This window comes from Hyperolius riggenbachi, chromosome 9, assembly GCF_040937935.1.
Source record: "Hyperolius riggenbachi isolate aHypRig1 chromosome 9, aHypRig1.pri, whole genome shotgun sequence".
In the NCBI taxonomy this organism is placed as follows: domain Eukaryota; kingdom Metazoa; phylum Chordata; class Amphibia; order Anura; family Hyperoliidae; genus Hyperolius; species Hyperolius riggenbachi.
The window spans coordinates 165303255-165322267 of NC_090654.1; the positions used below are offsets into that span (position 1 = coordinate 165303255).

General features: G+C 44.2%; 1 protein-coding gene across 1 annotated transcript in view; it reads right to left on the minus strand.

Annotated features, from left to right (window-relative positions):
* Positions 1-19013, minus strand: part of ACTR8 (actin related protein 8) — a 54563-nt gene that overhangs the window by 20690 nt on the left and 14860 nt on the right. Inside the window, exons 6-9 of the mRNA XM_068253666.1 lie at positions 17838-17931; positions 10131-10263; positions 5447-5600; positions 2906-3001 (exon numbers count right to left, since the gene is read on the minus strand). Coding sequence (XP_068109767.1) covers positions 2906-3001; positions 5447-5600; positions 10131-10263; positions 17838-17931 — 477 coding nt within the window. The remainder of the gene's footprint in view (positions 1-2905; positions 3002-5446; positions 5601-10130; positions 10264-17837; positions 17932-19013) is intronic.

Here is a 19013-nt window from a genome sequence, read left to right on the forward strand (position 1 = left end):
GGCCTCAAAAAGGAAATATTATTTTCAACTTAAAAGGGGAGTCTGAAGCCTTATTTAAAAAAAAAAAAAAAAATCTGATACTTACCTAAGGAGAGGGAAAGCTCTGAGTCCTATAGAGCCTTCCCGTTCTCCGCATCTGCCCGCAAGCTCCCCCGTTAGCAGTGTACGACCGTTTGGTAATAGACTGATCTATTCCGAGTTGGGCTGGCTTCAGCAGTCTTCGGAAGCAATCGGGCTTCCGAAGACGGGCCGCTTCGTACTGCGCATGAGTGAGCGCCCTCTCTTGTGAACCTGTGCGTGGGCAGTAGAGAGTTGCCTGTTTTTGGAAGCCCGAGTGCTTCAGAAGACTGCCTAAGTCTCCCGCGGCAGGAGATTTATACCGTGGAGCCAGCGGGGGAACAAGGAGAATGGGAAGCCTCTATAGGACCCAGAGCCTTCCCTCTCCTTAGGTAAGTATGTTTTTTTGTTTTAAAAGAGCCTTCAGATTCACTTTAAAACATATGAATAGATATAATGGGGAAAATAAACACAGCAACTGTTAAAAATATCTTAATTTCTTGTAACTTAAAGAATTGTTTAAAGCAATCCTGTAATGTCCTGAAATAATCAAAATTAAGATGGAAGAGGTATACTTTGAAGATAGTTGGCTGCAGCATCTCTTTTCATAAGAACTGCTCCAGCTACAGCCAACAGCTCTCTGAATGAAAAGTGCGTGTAGTGCCTGCACCCCACATGATCTGGAGGTAGCTTCCATCTCCGCAACACTGCCAAATTTTTTCCTACCCAGTCCCCGACACCGCCAAACTTCAGGTTATCTCCCTTCTGGACTACTGCAATGCCATTCTTTCTGAACATTCTGAAGCCAGATTTCAAACTCTGCAATCTGTTATATACACAGCTGCCAGACACATTCACTCCTCCCACCGTTCCTCTTCTGCTGACCCTCATTGCAAGTCCTTTCACTGGCTCCGTGTCCCCCTCAAAATTAAATTTGAACTGCTCTGCCTGGCATACAAATCAGCCCTCCATTCCTCTCTTTCATGCATATCAGATTCTGTGCAGAGATCCTTCCTAACCCACACTCTCCACTCCTTCAACACTCTACAGATGTCCACCCCATGCATCACATGCAAGGCTCCAGGACTTCACCAGAGCAGCCTCTACTCTATGGAACTCTCTCCCCCTCCCCATCATGGTCGTCCTCACCTTCAACTCATTCAAGCTGACCTTAAAGGAGTTATCAGGCAAAAATAGCCCAAATGGGCTTTACTCGCATGGGTCTTTCTCCAGCCCCTTGCAGCCGACTGTCCTACACCGACCGCTCCGCAGACACCGCTCCCTGCCGCTGACCGTATTCGGGCCAACCGCAAAGCCTTACTGTGGCTGCGCGAAGTGCCGCTGTCAATCACAGCCACGTGGGCCGCGGCGAACTGCGCCACGGCCAATGTGGCCCGTGATCGACAGCAGCGCTTCACGCAGCTGCAATAAGGCCGACCCCGCGGTCGGCCTGAATACGGACACCGGCAGGGAGCGGAGCTAATCCGCCAACTTCATAGCTTTATACCCTCCCTAGCAATGCATCTGTATAGTATCAGGGCCCCCAAACTGTCATCCTAGCGATCAGATCCGATCACTTTAAAAGGCAGTCTTGGGACAATGGTCCGATACATGTCTAATTAGTAATGAATTAAGGACATATGTGGTGTCATTTTATCTGGGAGCCAAGAAAACTATTTTGAGGGGTTTTATAACAGTGGCATTTGTTACTTGGCAATTAGGAAGGTTAAAACATGAAAAAGTGTATATTCTGGATCTATCTCACTTGGTGTCATATGTAATGAAAAAGTTATTGCTGTATAAATAGTGACCAAGCTGAAGTGTCAAAATTGTTAGGAATCTTAAAGGGGTAAAAACACAGGAATGCAAAGTTATTAATGTAATGTATCCCTGATTGTTCAGTGATGCGTAATATGTTAGCAATCTACAAATAACGTTTAATAATAAATAGACTAGACAGAGAACATTTAAATAGCGCTTTTCTCCTGTCGGACTTGATGCGCTCTATAGGCAGTGGAGGGTTAGGCAGTCTTGCCCAAGGTCTCCTACTGAATGGGTGCTGGTTTACTGAACAGGAGAAGCCGAGATTAGCTTGTCTTCAGTTTCACCCTATAGAAATGCTGAATGTTTTGGGGATGTTAGGACACAAAAATATCTAAACACAAATGTATGACTGCAAATAAAGCAGTCCTACACTTACCTGTAATATAAATTATGTTACCACGTTTATGATGTGCCTGAAAGCATATGTATAACGGCATTTTTCAGTGTTGTGTTTTATATATTATTTGGTTAAGTCCTTTTAATATTTTTTTTTTATTAAAAAAACAAAAACTTTATCACAAATCAAAGTGTAATATATGTTCAGTTGTCATCTGCTTATCTGACTGCCCATTTAAATCAGCAACTGACCTAAATGAAAACAGATATTTGATAGAAGATATTATTTTGGGGATGAAGAAAAATGGATGGTAATGTTTATTTGATTATTTACAGTAATACTATTTTCCCTAGAAAGGCTCTGGCTAATACCAGTCAGTAGCTTGTATAAAGGGTACCAATCTATACCCAAGCACTCTATAATTGTAAATTATATGATTGTAAAAGTAAATCTAGACTAAATATGAACCACTGACCTAGATCAGTGTAACCTTGTCAAAACAAAATGGAGAACTAAACCAGCAAACTAGTGGTTTGGGCAAGGCCATACTCTTAGGATAAGTGTTTGTTGTTAATTACAAATATGTTGATGTATAAAGACACTAAGAAGTAAATGGCATCTGCATATTAATAATATTACAGCAAAGCCTAAAAGGAGCTCATCATTAAACTAATCAACTGTTCTTACCTGAAGTTTTTCATCTCCAAGTCTCATTTGGTACAAGAGTACAGGAGAATCTGGGCGTCTGATCTGAAATTCATGATCCTGCAGTCCACAGATGTCCTGCAGGAAACAAAATGGGTATAATCAATATTTATTATTTATAGCATATGCCTTCTTTTTTTCTGCAATACAGTGTGCATTTCAGACGTAAAACACCCATGCTTAACAGTTACAGTGCATCCGGAAAGTACTCACAGTGCATTACATTTTCAACATTTTATGTTCTGTTACAGCATTATTTCAAAATGGATTAAATTCATTTTTTTCCTCAGAATTCTACACACAACGTGAAAAAGGTTTACGTGAGGATTTGGCAAATGTATTAAAAATAAAAAAAATGAGAAAGCACATGTACATAAGTATTCACAACCTTTGCCATGAAGCTCAAAATCAAGCTCAGGTGCATCCTGTTTTCCCAGTTCATCCTTGAGATGTTTCTGCAGCTTAACTGTATCCACCTGTTGTAAATTCGGTTGACTGGACATGATTTGGAAAGCCATTCACCTGTCTATAGTTGACAGTTCATGTCAGAGCACAAACAGACCATGAAGTCAAAAGAATTGTCTGTAGACCTCCTAGACAGGATTGCCTAGAGGAACAGATCTGGGGAAGGTTACAGAATTTTTTTTGCTGCTTTGGAGGTCCCAATGAGCAGTGTCCTCCATTATCCGTAAGTGGAACAAGTTTATAACCACCAGGACTCTTCCTAGAGTTGGCCGGCCATCTATACTGAGCGATAGTGGAAGAAGGGCCGTAGTCATGGAGGTGATGAAAAACCTGATGGTCACTCTATCAGAGCTCCAGAAGTCCTCTGTGGAGAGAGGAGAACCTTCCAGAAGGATAACCACATCTGCAGGAATAAACCAAGCAGGCCTGTATCGTAGAGTGGCCAGATGGAAGCCACTCCTAAGTAACAAAAAGGCACACGGCAGCCTGCCTGGAGTTTGCCAAAAGGCACCTGAAGGACTCTCAAGCCTTGAGAAACAAAATTATATTTTCTCTGGTCTTATGAAACAAAGATTGAACTCTTTGGTGTGAATGCCAGGGATCACGTTTGGAGGAAACCAGGCACTGCTCATCACCAAGGCAACATTATCCCTACAGTAAAGCATGGTGGTGGCAGCATCATGCATTGGGGATATTTTTCAGCAGCAGAAACTAAGAGAATAGTCAGGATAAAGAGAAACATGACTGCAGCAATGTACAGAGACATCCTGGATGAAAACCTGACCAAGAGCACTGTTAAACTTAGACTGGGCTGACAGTTCATCTTTGAGCAGGACACCGACCCTAAGCACACAGTCAAGATATCAAAGGTGTGGCTTCTGGAAAACTTTTTCAATGTTCTTGAGTGGCCAAGCCAGAGCCCAGACTTGAATTGAATGAATATCTCTGGAGAGATCTTAAAATGGCTGTGCATCGACACCTCTCATCCAACCTGATGCTGCTTGAGAGATGCTGCAAAGAGGAATGGGTGAAACATGCCAAAGATAGGTGTGCCAAGCTTGTGGCATCATATTCAAAAACTTGAGGTTGTAATTGGGGCCAAAGGTGCATAGACAAAGTATTGAGCAAAGGCTGTGAATACTTATGAACATGTGATTGCTTTTTTTTTTTTTTTTTTTTTTTTTTTTTTTTTTTGTATTTCAGGTTTTTTTTTATTTCTAGTAAATTTGCCAAAACTTCAAGTAAACTTTTCACATTGTCAATATGGGGTGTTGTGTGTAGAATTCTGAGGGGGAAAATTATTCAAATCAGATTTAGAATAAGGCTGTAACATAACAGAACGTGGAAAAAGTGATGTGCTGTGAATACTTTCTGGTTTCTTTCTGGATGCACTGTACATTTCCAGAGTAAGGTAAGAAACCAAGATCAGCAGCACCATTCTTGAAGAAATAGCTCTTTATTCAGACACGTAATTAAAATCACATGCCAAAAAAAATGGGCTTAGACGCAGCAGAGTAAGATAAGATAAGAGGGGCATTCAGGCAGTCCCACAGTTACAAACATCTGACATAAAAACGACCCGCCAGTAGGATTGGCCCAATTCAGTGGGAATTACGCCATTTCCACGGTGAAGGACGTTTGAAGGAGCAGTTTCACACGCTCCAATCTTTTCAGTCATGCAACATGCAGAAGATGCCAGGCACTAGAAGGAGCCGTGATCGAAGTGAATAGAAGAACATCCCTGGAATCTGTCTGGAAGGTGAGATCAGCACTGCTTCTGCTGTGTCTTACTCTGCAAAGCTAGGAGAGAACAAGATGGGGCAGAGGTGTCACAGAGAGACACAGTGGAGGCACAAGGGGGCAGAGGTGGAACAGAAGAGCACAATGAAGACACAGTGGAATTCCAGGTAAACAGATGTGGCACAGAGGGGGACACTGGAGGCAAAGGAGGGCACAGAGGAGGCACAGGGTCAGAAGTGGAACAGTGGAATAAGTACAGTTTTGAAAAAAAAAAAAATCTGTGCAATCTCTCAGCTCAGTATGGCATTGTTGACCCACCTGGTCCAGATGTGTGAATGTCTCTTTAAGCTGTTGCAGAAGAAGGCAATCTAGTAAGTTAGTGAGCTGACACTCCCGATATGGGAACCCAGCTCTCTGCATGAGCCAGTAGAAGCAGCGGGTTACATCAGATCCACCATATGCTAAGCACAGCCTGTAAATGGGACAGTTAAGGGTTTATTGTCAGTATCAGGTTGAAAACTCGACCCCAGTCAAAACCTCTTGTTGTTTGGACAGTAAGAGACAGACCACATTTGATATTGCAAAAATGTACACGTTCTCCATCCATGCATTTGTGCTTTTTTAAACTTGTATTACATGTGAATCGCATGCAGTTTCTCGATTTTATGCAGCAAAGAATCAGTTTTTTTGAGTATGTGTTTGTGCTAATGCACACATCCCACAGAAACACATCACGTGCAATTTCGCATTGCACAAAATAACACAATTTTTAGCAAGTGTACTTCCAGCCTGTCAGGGTTGTATTGATGTATGTGTCTCTGCAGGAGAGATTTAGGCCCTGTTCACACCTAAATCCGCAAAACGCCAGCGAAAATCACTGGACACTGCAGCGTTTTGGGAGCGATCGCGATTAGCGGTGCTATGCATGCTAATCGCGATCGCTAATCACTAATCGTGAATCGCCATCGAAACGCTGTATGTTACGCGTATGCTGTTAATGCTAACCGCAGTGAGAACACTGCTATAGGCTTACATGAGCTAGCGGTTTTTAAAAAACGCTAGTGTTTTGCGCTGAGTGGGAATCGCACGATTCCCGCTCAAGTGTGAACGAGCGCTTACACTCACCGTGGCGTCACCAATGAATGGAGAATATGGGGGCCCAGGGCAAATGGGTGGCTTAGCTTGTTTTTGTCCAGTTCACTGCCCTTAACATTATTTTTGTGACTGCCAGATAACTTAAGTCCAATGGTGGACCTCAGTGGAGATGCAGGGTGTGAGTAGAATGGGGACTAGGTAGATAATCGAGTACCCACAGATTTAGAGCCCACATAGGGACTGTATTGGGAGCAGCAACAAGTATATCTAATATAATTGTTTCAAAAGGACAGTTTCTTTACCTCTCCTATATTCAGGAAACACCTGCAGAGTTTCCTTGCAGGTTCTGTTATGACAACTGTGAAACTTGAGAAGGGGACCATACATCTCTAAAGGTGGCCATACACTGGTCGATTTGCCATCAGATTCGACCAAAAGATAGATCCCTCTCTGATCGAATCTGATCAGAGAGGGATCGTATGGCCACCTTTACTGCAAACAGATTGTGAATCGATTTCAGCCTGAAACCGATCACCATCTGTGGAGCTGCAGCCCCCCCCCCGCGCATACATTACCTGCTCCGCCGGCGAGAATCCCCTGGTCTACCGCTGTCTTCTCCGCCTGGTCCCAGCATCTTCTCCGCATCGGCTCCCGGCTGGCATCCGCGTATAACTTTCTGTCACTCCAGTGACAACGGAAGTTCTAATAGAGCGCCCTCTATTTGTACTTCCATTGTCACTGCAGTGATACAGGAAGTTATGCCGGATGCCGGGATGCGGAAGCTGATGCGGAGAAGAAGCCGGGACCAGGCGGAGAAGACAGCGGTGGACCAGGGGACTCGCGCCGGCGGAGCAGGTAATGTATTACCGCTGTATTGCGTCGGGTCGTCGGGCATTCAAACACCGCTATCGACGCACTCCCGACCCGCCGGCGACCGAGAAAAATCTTCAGCACGGATGGATTGACGGGAACGATGGATTTCGGACGGAAATCCATCGTTATGTCAGCGGTGTGCGCGGCGATTTCACGGCCGTTTTGATCACTGTAATCGAAAGGGCTGTATTTCGGCGGGAAAATCGTTAGTTGTATGGGCCCCTTAACTGTGCTGTAAGAGTTTATGGTGTGCTGCCATTGTCCCCATGAGTGACAATGGGATTTATCTAGTGCATTAGAACATACCCCTGAAGCATTTACAGTGGTTGTCTGCCATTAGCAATCAATTGTTTGTGAGTACCCAATTTATTTATTGTTGCAACCTTTTTATAGTTTGAGGTAATACAGCAGGTGTGGCTCCCTTTTGTTTGTGTTTTCTGCTATGGGAGTTGACTGTGTATGGCCATCTTCTGTCATTTCCAAGATGGGAAAAGTCATCACTAGCACTTTATTATATCTGCTCTATTAATGGTCAATTTTAACAACCTCTTTTTATACAACTGAAAGCAAATGTGAAGCCAACTAAAATAAAAGAAAAATTTAACTTACTTAAGGGAAGGCTCTGGATCCCATAGAGCCTTCCCAGTCCTCTCTGCCTGCCCTCAGTCAACTGCCACCCCCCTGTGAAAGTCTGCACCTTCGCGACTCCTCAGTAGGCTTTTGAAGCCTTCCGCACACGCGAAGGACAGACCCGCTTGTCTCCAGTAGTACTCAAGGAAGCACAAGTACTTTCAAAGCCTTCATGAGGACCTTCGAAGGCATATTCCACCAGTTGTTGGTCAAATAACTTTCAGGGTGGAACAACTGAGGGAGGACCGGTAAGGCTCTATGGAATTTAAAGCGCTCTCTCTATAGAGGCATCTAATTTTTTTCCAAGTTGGCTTCAGTTTTCGTTAATGCTCTCCTGCACAAAAGCATCACGCACGCACACACGCACGACTTGGGAGACTGAGGGTGGAGTCCTGGTGCAAATTTTAACAGTGTTACTTTAATATAAGAAGTGTACAAACCCTCCACCCCCCCCTTTTCCTTGGACTAAACTATGGGGTTGATAAGTGAGGCTGGAAGCACACTTAGCAGTGCAGAAAATCATGAGTGCAGAGGGCATTGTGCGTTTTTCAATTCAATTGCATTTTTGGTGCATTTGAGTTTTGGAAAAACGCACATTTCCCGCATCTCCGTTGAAATACATTATGTGCGTCTCACAGAAATATACAGTAAGCTGTAATTAGAAAACATTGGAATATACAGAGATATGCGTTTTTTTTATGCGGCCCATAGACTTACATTATGAGCAAAGACATTTACATTGAGCATTTATTATTATTATTTATTGTATTTATAAAGCGCCAACATATTAAGCAGCACTTTACCGCAGCGCTATTGATTCTGCATAAGTGCTCCTAGCCTTAGGGGCGACATTACCAGCCATATTTCTCTATACTAGCATCAGGGCCTTTTGTTCAGACACTGGCATTCCACATCTCCCTCCACTTCCATGCATGAACAATTCTCCTGCCCTTACGTAAAACTCAGGAGGGATGGCAACAGCCGTATCCCACTCTCCAACAAAGTGAATGGGTGAGCACAAGTGATAATGTGCACCATGCTCTCACCCAGAATAAACGACAGTCCACCTCTAGAATACCTTGAGACCCCAGTATCTGTGTCACTTGTGTACTTTTGTTTGGGATATTGAAAAGTGTAAGGGATGATTTTATATTATGTTTTTTTTTTTGGGGGGGGGGGGGGGGAGGGGGCAGTGTTGTCAACCTCGGAGATACATTTTTACTGACAAAGCTCCAAAAATTTACAGAACACTTTTTTTCACTGACATCTAATATTACTGAAATTAAATGAAAGGTATTACACATGCGCCCCACATGCAATACACCGGCAACCACGTGGGGCGTGAATGAGGAAGAATTTTATAATATAAATAATACAAGTCTTATCTGATGGTCGATCGGCCGCCAGGTCTACAGAAGTATGACAACCTTTAGCTAGAGCAGTGTACATTCTAGAGTGATATGTAAACTGACAAGCAGTAAGTGCCGTCATCCTCTGGGAAAGAGAAGTTGTTTTTTTTTACTGACACCACAAAGTTTTTCATGGACTTTACTGACAGACCAGATTTGTTGACTTTTGTACTGACTGTCAGTAAATTTACTGATGGTTGGCAACACTGGGGGGGGGGGGGATTAAAAATGAAAAATATCTTAACAGCCAGCTTTTAGACATGATTGATACCAGGGGCTTTGTAAACTGCACCTTATTATCAAATCATTAAATATTTAAAGCATGCTTCAAATACGCATTCATTGATATCATATTTTCTTTCATTGCAAATGCTTAAATATGGATTACTGTCATAGTAAAATATTGAATACAAAATGAGCACGTTGCTAGGAAGCTGGTGCAGTAAAATCACCTTATAGGGACCTGGCCAAGAGGTTTACTATATCAGAAGATCACTGTTTGCTATATCAGAAGATTACTATATCAGGCTTGGTAATACACTGCACATTCCTAATATTTGTACAGGCACATGGTCAGGACCTGGGGACTGAGTTTAATATAGCCAGAGGTTTACTATAAGGAGATTTTACTGTAATAGTTTACGTCCACACAAAGTAACAGAATCTCAATGCATGTATACAGCCATGAAAGCAAAAGTAGCTTACAAAATGATGCTGCTGCAAGTAGGACTACCCAGCTTCTTTTCATTAAAACAATACAGTTGCTGGCTTTTCTATTGACTTATGAGGCAAGGAAACACTAAACTGTTACAGACATCAGCAGTCTAGTTCTGATAGATGGCAGTATCATGTGTAACTTGTCTCTTGTGCTTTGCAGCATCCACTTCCCTTCACATGTGCCCTTTGAGCCCGCACTTTACAGGGCGATAGGTATAATTAGATATAATATTATGAGAAAAAGACTCTCTACAATACATGTATTATGCAGCAAATACCTGGTGTTTCTTTGTGATATCCCATCCTCCACACAACACACGCTGGTCTTTTGATCTCCGATATCAACAACACAGGCACTGCTCAAACCACTCCCGTAAACTGCGCAAACAGACTCTTGAAGGACTATAATGCCTATAAAATGCAAGTGTAAAAACCCTTTCATATGTAAAACTGAATAAAAATGTTATGTTTTTATGCTTTCATTTTACATAGGGTGTCATTCGCAAACCTGAATGAACAATCAAGTCATAGCAAGAGAACAGTGTATTCATTAGCCTTAGGCCCGGTTCACATTGCGTTTTTGAGCCTAAAGGATCCGGTGAGCGGATTCGGTCTCCGCTTCACCGGATCTGGTTGGCTCGTCCGTGGCCCTGTTCACATTAGTAAAAACGGATCTGATCAATCATTGATCGGATCCGTTTCACTCGGCAATACATACCTTATCTTCATAGGCAGCCGGCGGTAGAGGCTTCCTCTTCTTCTGCTGTGACTACACAGCACAGCGCGTCATGTGACTAGTCACATGACGCGGAAGAAAACGGAAGCCTCTACCGCCGGCTGCCTATGAAGATAAGGTATGTATAAAGTCTCCCTAGCCCACCCGCCTGGCTGCTGCACCCTCCCCTCACTAGATTTGAGTCGGCCCATCCCCCACGGAATGGTCCGTTTCTTCACTAGTGTAAAGAAACGTTCCGTTTCCCATTGCCCCCAATGCTGCTGCATTTTTGTCTGGATCCGTTCCGCTAAGCGGAACGGTCCGGAAAATTAGGGCCTGCAGCAATTTTTCGGTCCGTGGACCGGAATGTATCCGTACCAACTGACACATGTGAATGGATCCATAGGTTAACATTGGATCCATTCACATCCGTTCCGTTTGTACAGTATACGTTCCGGTTCCGATCCGCAAAGAACGCTAATGTGAACCGGGCCTTAAAGAAACACCGTTCCATTTTACATGCTAGGAACCAGTAAAAAAGGGCTGTGAACTGCTTTTACCACTGCCTCCTCCTCTCCAACATATATTGTATTAGACTATAAACAGCATACTGTAAGCAGCAAAGACTAACCCCACAATGGCATAAATGCACTATAGGCAGTTCAGTAAAATACAGCATTCTGTATTCTACACTTTTCTTCCAAATTCACTAATATTTCCCATATGCGGTAATGTACCGAAAAAAACATGCTTAACCTCCTGAGCGGTATGCCCGACACTGTCGGCATGCCGCTCAAGTGGTTTTAATAAGCCCAGGAGTCCCGCACTATAAAACTATTAGATTACATGCACTCAGTACATATTAGCTAGCACTAGGCTAGCTAGAGTAGGTGGCCGGCTCCCCCAGATTGCCTAGAATCCCCCCGATTATTCCGCTTATATATTACCCAGCCAGGATCCAGCGATCGTCGCAGCCTCCCCAGACAGCTCCGCTCTTCGCTATGGGAAGGATGGGGTCTGCGCATGACGTCGATGACGTCATGTACGATCCTCACCATAAAGAAGAGCGGGCTGTCCGGGGAGGCTGTGGCGATTGCTGGATCCTGGCTGGGTAATATATAAGCGGGGGTATTCTAGGCAATCGGGGGGGGGGGGGGGGCACCTATTCTAGCTAGCCTAGTGCTAGCTAATATGTACTGAGTGCATGTAATCTAATAGTTTTATAGCGCAGGACTCTGAGGCTACAAAACCTCCTGAGTGGCGTAACACTCAGGGGGTTAATTCACTTATCCCTGATCGATAAGTCTCACTAGCTGTGGAGTGGGACCGGCAGGAAGCTGAGTCTTTCCACAAGTGGTGCACATGAGCCATTGCTTTTACTTTCCAGTGCATCCCAGGCATCCCTTGCATATACGCTAACTATCTAAAGGGATACAGAAAAGCTTGATCTCATTTTCCTGCTCTGTCCTACTCAAGTCCAGCCCTCCAGTGCATCAGATCAAACAGGGTGAGAAACAAAGCTGTGTGGCACTCTCTATTGACTGTCCCTTATGCCTAGTACACACCATAACATTTTCTGTTAGATTTTCTGTAATTAGATTATTTTCTGTAAAGTACTGGTAGAGACTGGTCATTATCTCTGGTGCATTGTCTTCTGGTTATCTCCTGCTGAGTAGAACCACACCTAATTGCTAGATAGATAGATGGTTAGATAATTTCCAACATGTTGGAAATTATCTATCTGGCAGGTAAATCTAATGCTGGGCATAGACGGGTCGATCCGGCGGCCGATTAGCCGTCGGATCGAATCCCTGCTCGTCCGTGCGTGCGGATCAATTGCCGCTCGTCCCCACCGGCGCTCCTTATCAGCCGCTCAATTCCCTGCCGGCGGGGATCGAGCGGGGAATCTATCCGGCAGGTCATCGGACCTGTCGGATATTATCATTTGAGCCATCAGCGGCTCGATTGATAAGGATACAAGTTGCCGTGTATCACTACACAGAGAATTAAATGTGTGCATTAAACACCAAGTGAACACCTGACATAACTGGCTAAGCAAATTTGGCCTGATTGGCTATTCATGAGGCAATGCTCATGCAAATATGCATTTGCTTTCGCATGCCAACTAATGCAGGGTTCAAAACCAATGCCGCAAAGCGGTTGCCCTGCGGGAATTAGTTCATGCTACAATAGCACTATCCAGGAGCGCCACGAGGAGGCTTCCCAATGCCCCCATACAACCGGGGGACTGCGGGGTCCCAGGCGCTCTCACTGCCTGGGAACCACAGCAGCACCCCGGAGGGGGAGGCTGGGTGGCGCAGGCGACCCCCCCAAGCGTGGCGAGTGCCGGGGAGAGCCATCCACACCCACCTCCCAATATTTAAAAACAGGCACTTACCTTAACGTCCATTGCGTTCTGCTGCTGAGCATAGCTTGGGTGCAACACATTTGAAAAGGAAAGGAATGAAGCATGGGTCGCACGGAGCTTTGGAGCTCAGGGCTGGCTCACACACTGCACTCCAAGGGATGCACACATTCAATTCTCTCTGTTGTGATCAAGTTGCCGTGTATGCCCAGCATAACAGAAAATCTTACAGAAAATTGTATGGTGTGTACTAGGCATTACATCTGTCAACTTTTACCGCATGGCATCAGTTACCAGCTAGTCAGAGCTGGAGATACCAATTTTACACTTATGGTCGAGTATAAACGGTAAATACCGAACGCTTTTAATTGATTCACTGAAAGCTTTAATCTTTGTGAATTGCAATTTCCTGACAGATTTACCGCACGAGTCGGTAATTTACCTCACTAGTCAGCAATTTTATTTTTCAGATTTTTTTTGCATTACTGTTACAGTTTTAACCACCCTGGCGTTCTATTAAGATCGCCAGGGCGGCTGCGGGAGGGTTTTTTTTAAATAATAAAAAAAAACTATTTCATGCAGCCAACTGAAAGTTGGCTGCATGAAAGCCCACTAGAGGGCGCTCCGGAGGCGTTCTTCTGATCGCCTCCGGCGGCCAGAAGTAACACGGAAGGCCGCAATGAGCGGCCTTCCGTGTTTTGCTTACTTCGTCGCCATGGCGACGAGCGGAGTGACGTCATGGACGTCAGCCGCCTCCGATCCAGCCCTTAGCGCTGGCCGGAATTATTTGTTCCGGCTGCGCAGGGCTCAGGCGGCTGGGGGGACCCTCTTTCGCCGCTGCTAGCGGCGGATCGCCGCTGCTAGCGGCGGATCGCCGCAGAGCGGCGGCGATCAGGCAGCACACGCGTCTGGCAAAGTGCCGGCTGCGTGTGCTGCTTTTTTATTTCAACAAAATCGGCCCAGCAGGGCCTGAGCGGCAGCCATCGGCGGTGATGGACGAGCTGAGCTCGTCCATACCGCTAAGATGGTTAATCACCATTATTTATATCAAATACCAAGTTCACAGGGAACATCAAGCACCTGTTTAATGACTACGTGTACAGGGTAATATAGTTTTGCTAATTTTTGTTTTTGAAAGTCATAATTTTCAAGAAAAACACAAATATTATGTGACCCATATTTCAAGTGCGATTTCTAAACCAGTGCAAGCGTGTAGTGTGCAGAGATCAAATTCAGGAATTGCTGATTAGGTGTTCTGCCAGTTAGGGCCGGTTCACACTTGAGTGGATGCAAAACAGAAACAGTAAGCACATCTGCAAGGCAGATGCGTACTGTCCATTCTGCATTCGCATGTAACAAATACACCCAACCATTCTGTCACGGAACATCCGTGAGAAACGCAGGCAAGCCGGGAAGATTCGCGCAGTAGATTTTCTGATCGCTCCCTAATTAGATTTGCTCAGTCTTTGCAGTGATCAGAAAATGACATTTTCTTTTTTAACTTGATCAAAGAGCCCCCTTCCTGGCCAGTGATTTGTTAATTAGCATATGACTGGGATCTGGGCCTTAGCAGAGGTGTCAGAGTTTGCCAGAGCTAATTTCACTCAGATGTTAATTAAAACACCAAAAGTCCTTTCCTTCAGGAGGAAGCTCCCCCAGCCAGGGCTCAGACTTGCCGGAGCCAGTTTAGAAGTACACGGAGTTTATGATTTTTAGCATATTTAAGGAATACCGTTCATAGGAGAGATGTGAAAGTTATTTCATTCTGCTGGTCTGGGTCTGGTGAATATTTTAATATTAAATTGAGGCCACTGGCATACCCAGAACCCGAGGTATTCCGCTACTTCGTAACTGGCCATGCAAAAGCACCCAAGTTTGATGTCATATGAACTGTCATATTCTGAGGAACATGAATCTGTGGCCGTAAAGTGTGTGCGGGTAGTGTAAGCCGAGATATGGAAAATGTCATATTTGGTGCTCACCAGGCACCCACCCAGGGAGTTAACCGCACCCTGTCCAGCCCCTGGGCTGGACCTGAGACTCCACTCAGAGATGGGGATCAGTCAAAAGTGTTTGCGAGGGACTCCTCCCTCATTCCTCCAAATTCCACCTTCATGGGAGCATGCTGCCACTCTGAGGAACAGTGGTGGCCATCTTGTCTGAACTTTGCTCCTGAACTGAACTGAACCCAAGAACTTTATGAGTTTTCCCAGATGGACATATTTCCAAGAACCTAAGTGTTTTCTCCATTTTATTTTCATACTGTGCTATTATTTGTCTCTATAATTGTTGATTTTCTGTATATATTCATTATTTATATTGCATAGTTAATAAACAACACTACATCCTTTATTCATTCAGCTACCCTATTATTCAGCCGCACAAACTGAACCCTGGTCTCTGAAGAGTCGCTACTATTGTTGTTAGCTAGACAGAATAGAGTGTGTTTAACCGTTTTATTTGCAGGTCTAGAATCAGCCAGTCAGTGGGCTCCTCTGTCCCATGGTAACAGAGGTGGTGGCCGTTATACCCTGAAATAGTGTGTAAATTGTATTACCGTAACTCACAGGCTCCCTTCTAGTCGGTCTGCTGCCAAAATTCCAGCCGTTTCTGCGCACCAATTGTGACCACAGCTTGCATGGTCTGTGTGCTGAAACCAATTGGAAGGCATTTTGCGGTCCGGCCACTAGGGGCCCCGTGACACATTCCATATCCGCACCCTGTCTGTTCTGCTTCCGAATGCTTCGATCACGTCTGCATTGCCTTACACCTGTCCCGCCGCTGCTAGGTCTGACCATTTGGTCCCTTCAACAGTCTGGAGGCCAGCAGAAGCATGCGGCTCTCCATAGGCTGCAGCAGGCCAATTCTCCTGAGCAACAGGGAGAATTTTCATTGGTCCAATATGAACGAATGAGAATTGTCCTTGAGGATTCCCATTGGTCTTTTGCTGCCCAATAGAGATCCCCCGGCCATCGGGCTGTTTAGAATGGACCGAACAGCGACGATTGGAAACGCGAGTATGACATCACGGTGGCGAAACAGGCGATGCAGATGTGGCGACTAGCCAAGTGAGAATGGACAGTGTCAGTTCTCATAGACTTTCATTGTACACATTCCCATCCGGTTCGGGAAAACGTGCCAAGTTGGGACTCTGCAGTCCGACTTGCATTCCGCAGCACACAGATCCATGTACGATCCGTGTTTTGTAAAAAGTGGAAGCGTATCCTGTTTTTAATATAGGACCTGCTTCCTGGGTTTAAGCAGAGCTTTAAAAATGTATCACATGTATAGGTTTTTAAAGCAAGGGTGAACCGGTCCTTTAAGGCCCCCTATTACAAAATTATAAAATTTAGAATACCTGTGTACACATATATAAGAAAAACATGTGTCAAAGAGTAAAATACACTATAAATTATTTTCGCCAATGTCACTTTCAAATACAGTAGGTAGTAAATTTGAGAGATCTGGGAGGTTTTGGACTAGTCCATCTCATGAATTCTCAGTATTTATTTTATGCTTTACAAAAGGACATTATGTACAGTACAAGTATGCAGACACATGTATACTCACCTAAAGGATTACTAGGATTACTACAATTTCTCATTAATGCAGTTCAATCTCCTGAACTCCAAACTGAATGTCAGAATGGGAAAGCAAGGCGATTTAAGCAATTTTGAGCGTGGCATGGTTGTTGGTGCCAGAGGGGTCGGTCTGAGTATTTCACAATCTGCTCAGTTACTGGGATTTTCACACACAACCATTTCTATTGTTTACAAAGAATGGTATGAAAAGGGAAAAACATCCAGTATGCAGCAGTCCTGTGGGAGAAAATGCCTTGTTGATGCTAGAGATCAGAGGAGAATGGGCTGACTGATTCAAGCTGATAGAAGAGCAACGTTGACTGAAATAACCACTCATTACATCCGAGGTATACAGCAAAGCATTTGTGAAGCCACAACATGCACAATCTTGAGGCGGATAGACTACAACAGCAGAAGACCCCCACCGGGTACTACTCATCTTGACTACAAATAGGAAAAAAAAGGCTACAAATTTTCATGAGCTCACCAAAATTGGACAGTTGAAGACTGGAAAAATGTTGCCTGGTCTGATGAGTCTCGATAGAGCCAGAATTTGCAATAAACAGAATAAGAACATGGATCCATCATGTCTTGTTACCAGCCTGCAGCTGGTGGTGGCGGTGAAATGGTGTGGGGGATGTTTCCTTAGCACATTTTAGGCCCCTTAGTGCCAATTGGGCATCGTTTAAATGCCACGGGCTACCTGAGCACTGTTTCTGACCATGTCCATCCCTTCAGGACCACCATGTACCCATCCTCTGATGGCTACTTCCAGCAGAATAATGCACCATGTCACAAAGTTCGAATCATTTCAAATTGGTTTCTTGAACATGACAATGAGTTCACTGTACTAAAATGGCCCCCACAGTCACAAGATCTTAACCCAATAGCGCATCTTTGGGATGTAATGGAATAGGAGTTCTATGCCCTGGATGTGCATCCTACAAATCTCCATCAACTGCAAGATGCTATCCTATCAATATGGGCCAACATTTCTAAAGAATGCTTTCAGCACCTTGTTGAATCAATGCCACGTAGACTTAACGCAGTTCTGAAGGCGAAAGGGGGTCAAAAACCGTATTAGTATGGTGTTCCTAATAATCCTGTAGGTGAGTGTATTTTACATTTTACAATTTTCAGCTATAGTAGTCCTTTAGCTGAGCAGTGATTGCTGTTCAGGACTACCACCACACAGTTCCAGTTTCACCAATGCAAATTCCAGTTCCTACCAAACAGTTAAGTTCATTTTTCAAGGACTTTTTACTTCACCAGTAATGCTTAAACTATTCAGTGTATAAAATGACAGCACAAGCACCAGTCTTACCTGAAAACCCCATGTTCACTAGGACCATATTAACCATCTCTTTTACATGCTGTCTGTTATACATGTCTGGGATGAGTAATATACATCTGTAATACTGTAAGAAATATCATAGGATTAGGGATCATTTAAATCTGTTTAACATTTCAATATAAGGTTCTATTATACTGTGCATCCGGAAAGTATTCACAGCCTATCGTTTCTTCAAGATTTTGTTATGTTTCAGTCTTATTTCAAAATGGTTTAAATTCATTTTTTTTCCTCAGGATTTTACACACAGCACCCCATAATGCTATTTCAAAATGGATTAAATTCATTTTTTCCTCAGGATTTTACACACAACACCCCATAATGACATGTGAAAAAAGTCCCCTTGAGGTTTTGGCAAATTTCTTAAAAAAAAAAAAAAAAAGGGAAGAGAGAAACCAGAGAAACCACAGGTACATAAGTATTCACAGCCTTTGCTCAATACTTTGTTGATGCACCTTTGGCAGCAATTACAGGCTCAAGTCTTTTTGAATAGGATGCTACAAGCTTGGCAAACCTGCCTCTGGCATGTTTCGCCCCCTTCCTCTTTGCAGCACCTCTCATGCTCCATCAGACTGGACGGGAAGCGTTGGTGCACAGCCACTCACAGACATTTGAAGTTTGTCTTGAAGCCGCTCCTTTGATATCTTGGCTGTGTGCTTAGGGTCATTATCCTGCTGAAAAATGAACCGTTGCCCCAGTCAATGAGTTCAAGAGCACTCTGTATCAGGTTTTCATCCAGGATGTCTCTGTACAATGCTGCAGCGATCTTTTCCTTTAACCTGACTAGTCTCCCAGTTCCTACTTCTGAAAAACATCCAAACAGCATGATGATGCCACCATCATGCTTCACTGTAGGGATGATATTCGCCTGATGATAAGCAGTGCCTGGTTCTTTGTCACTTCAGACCAGAGAATTTTTTGTTTTGAAATGGTGGATTGCTGCAGAGATGGTTGTCCTTCTGGAAGGTTCTCGTCTCTCCACAGAGGAGTTCTCGAGCTCTGACAGAGTGACTATCGGGTTCTTGGTCACCTCCATGACTAGGGCTCTTCTCCCTTGATCACGCTCAGTTTAGACGGCTGGCCAACTCTAAGAAGAATGCTAATGGTATTAAACTTCCAGGGCTGTGGAGTTGGTAAAAAAAAATCATC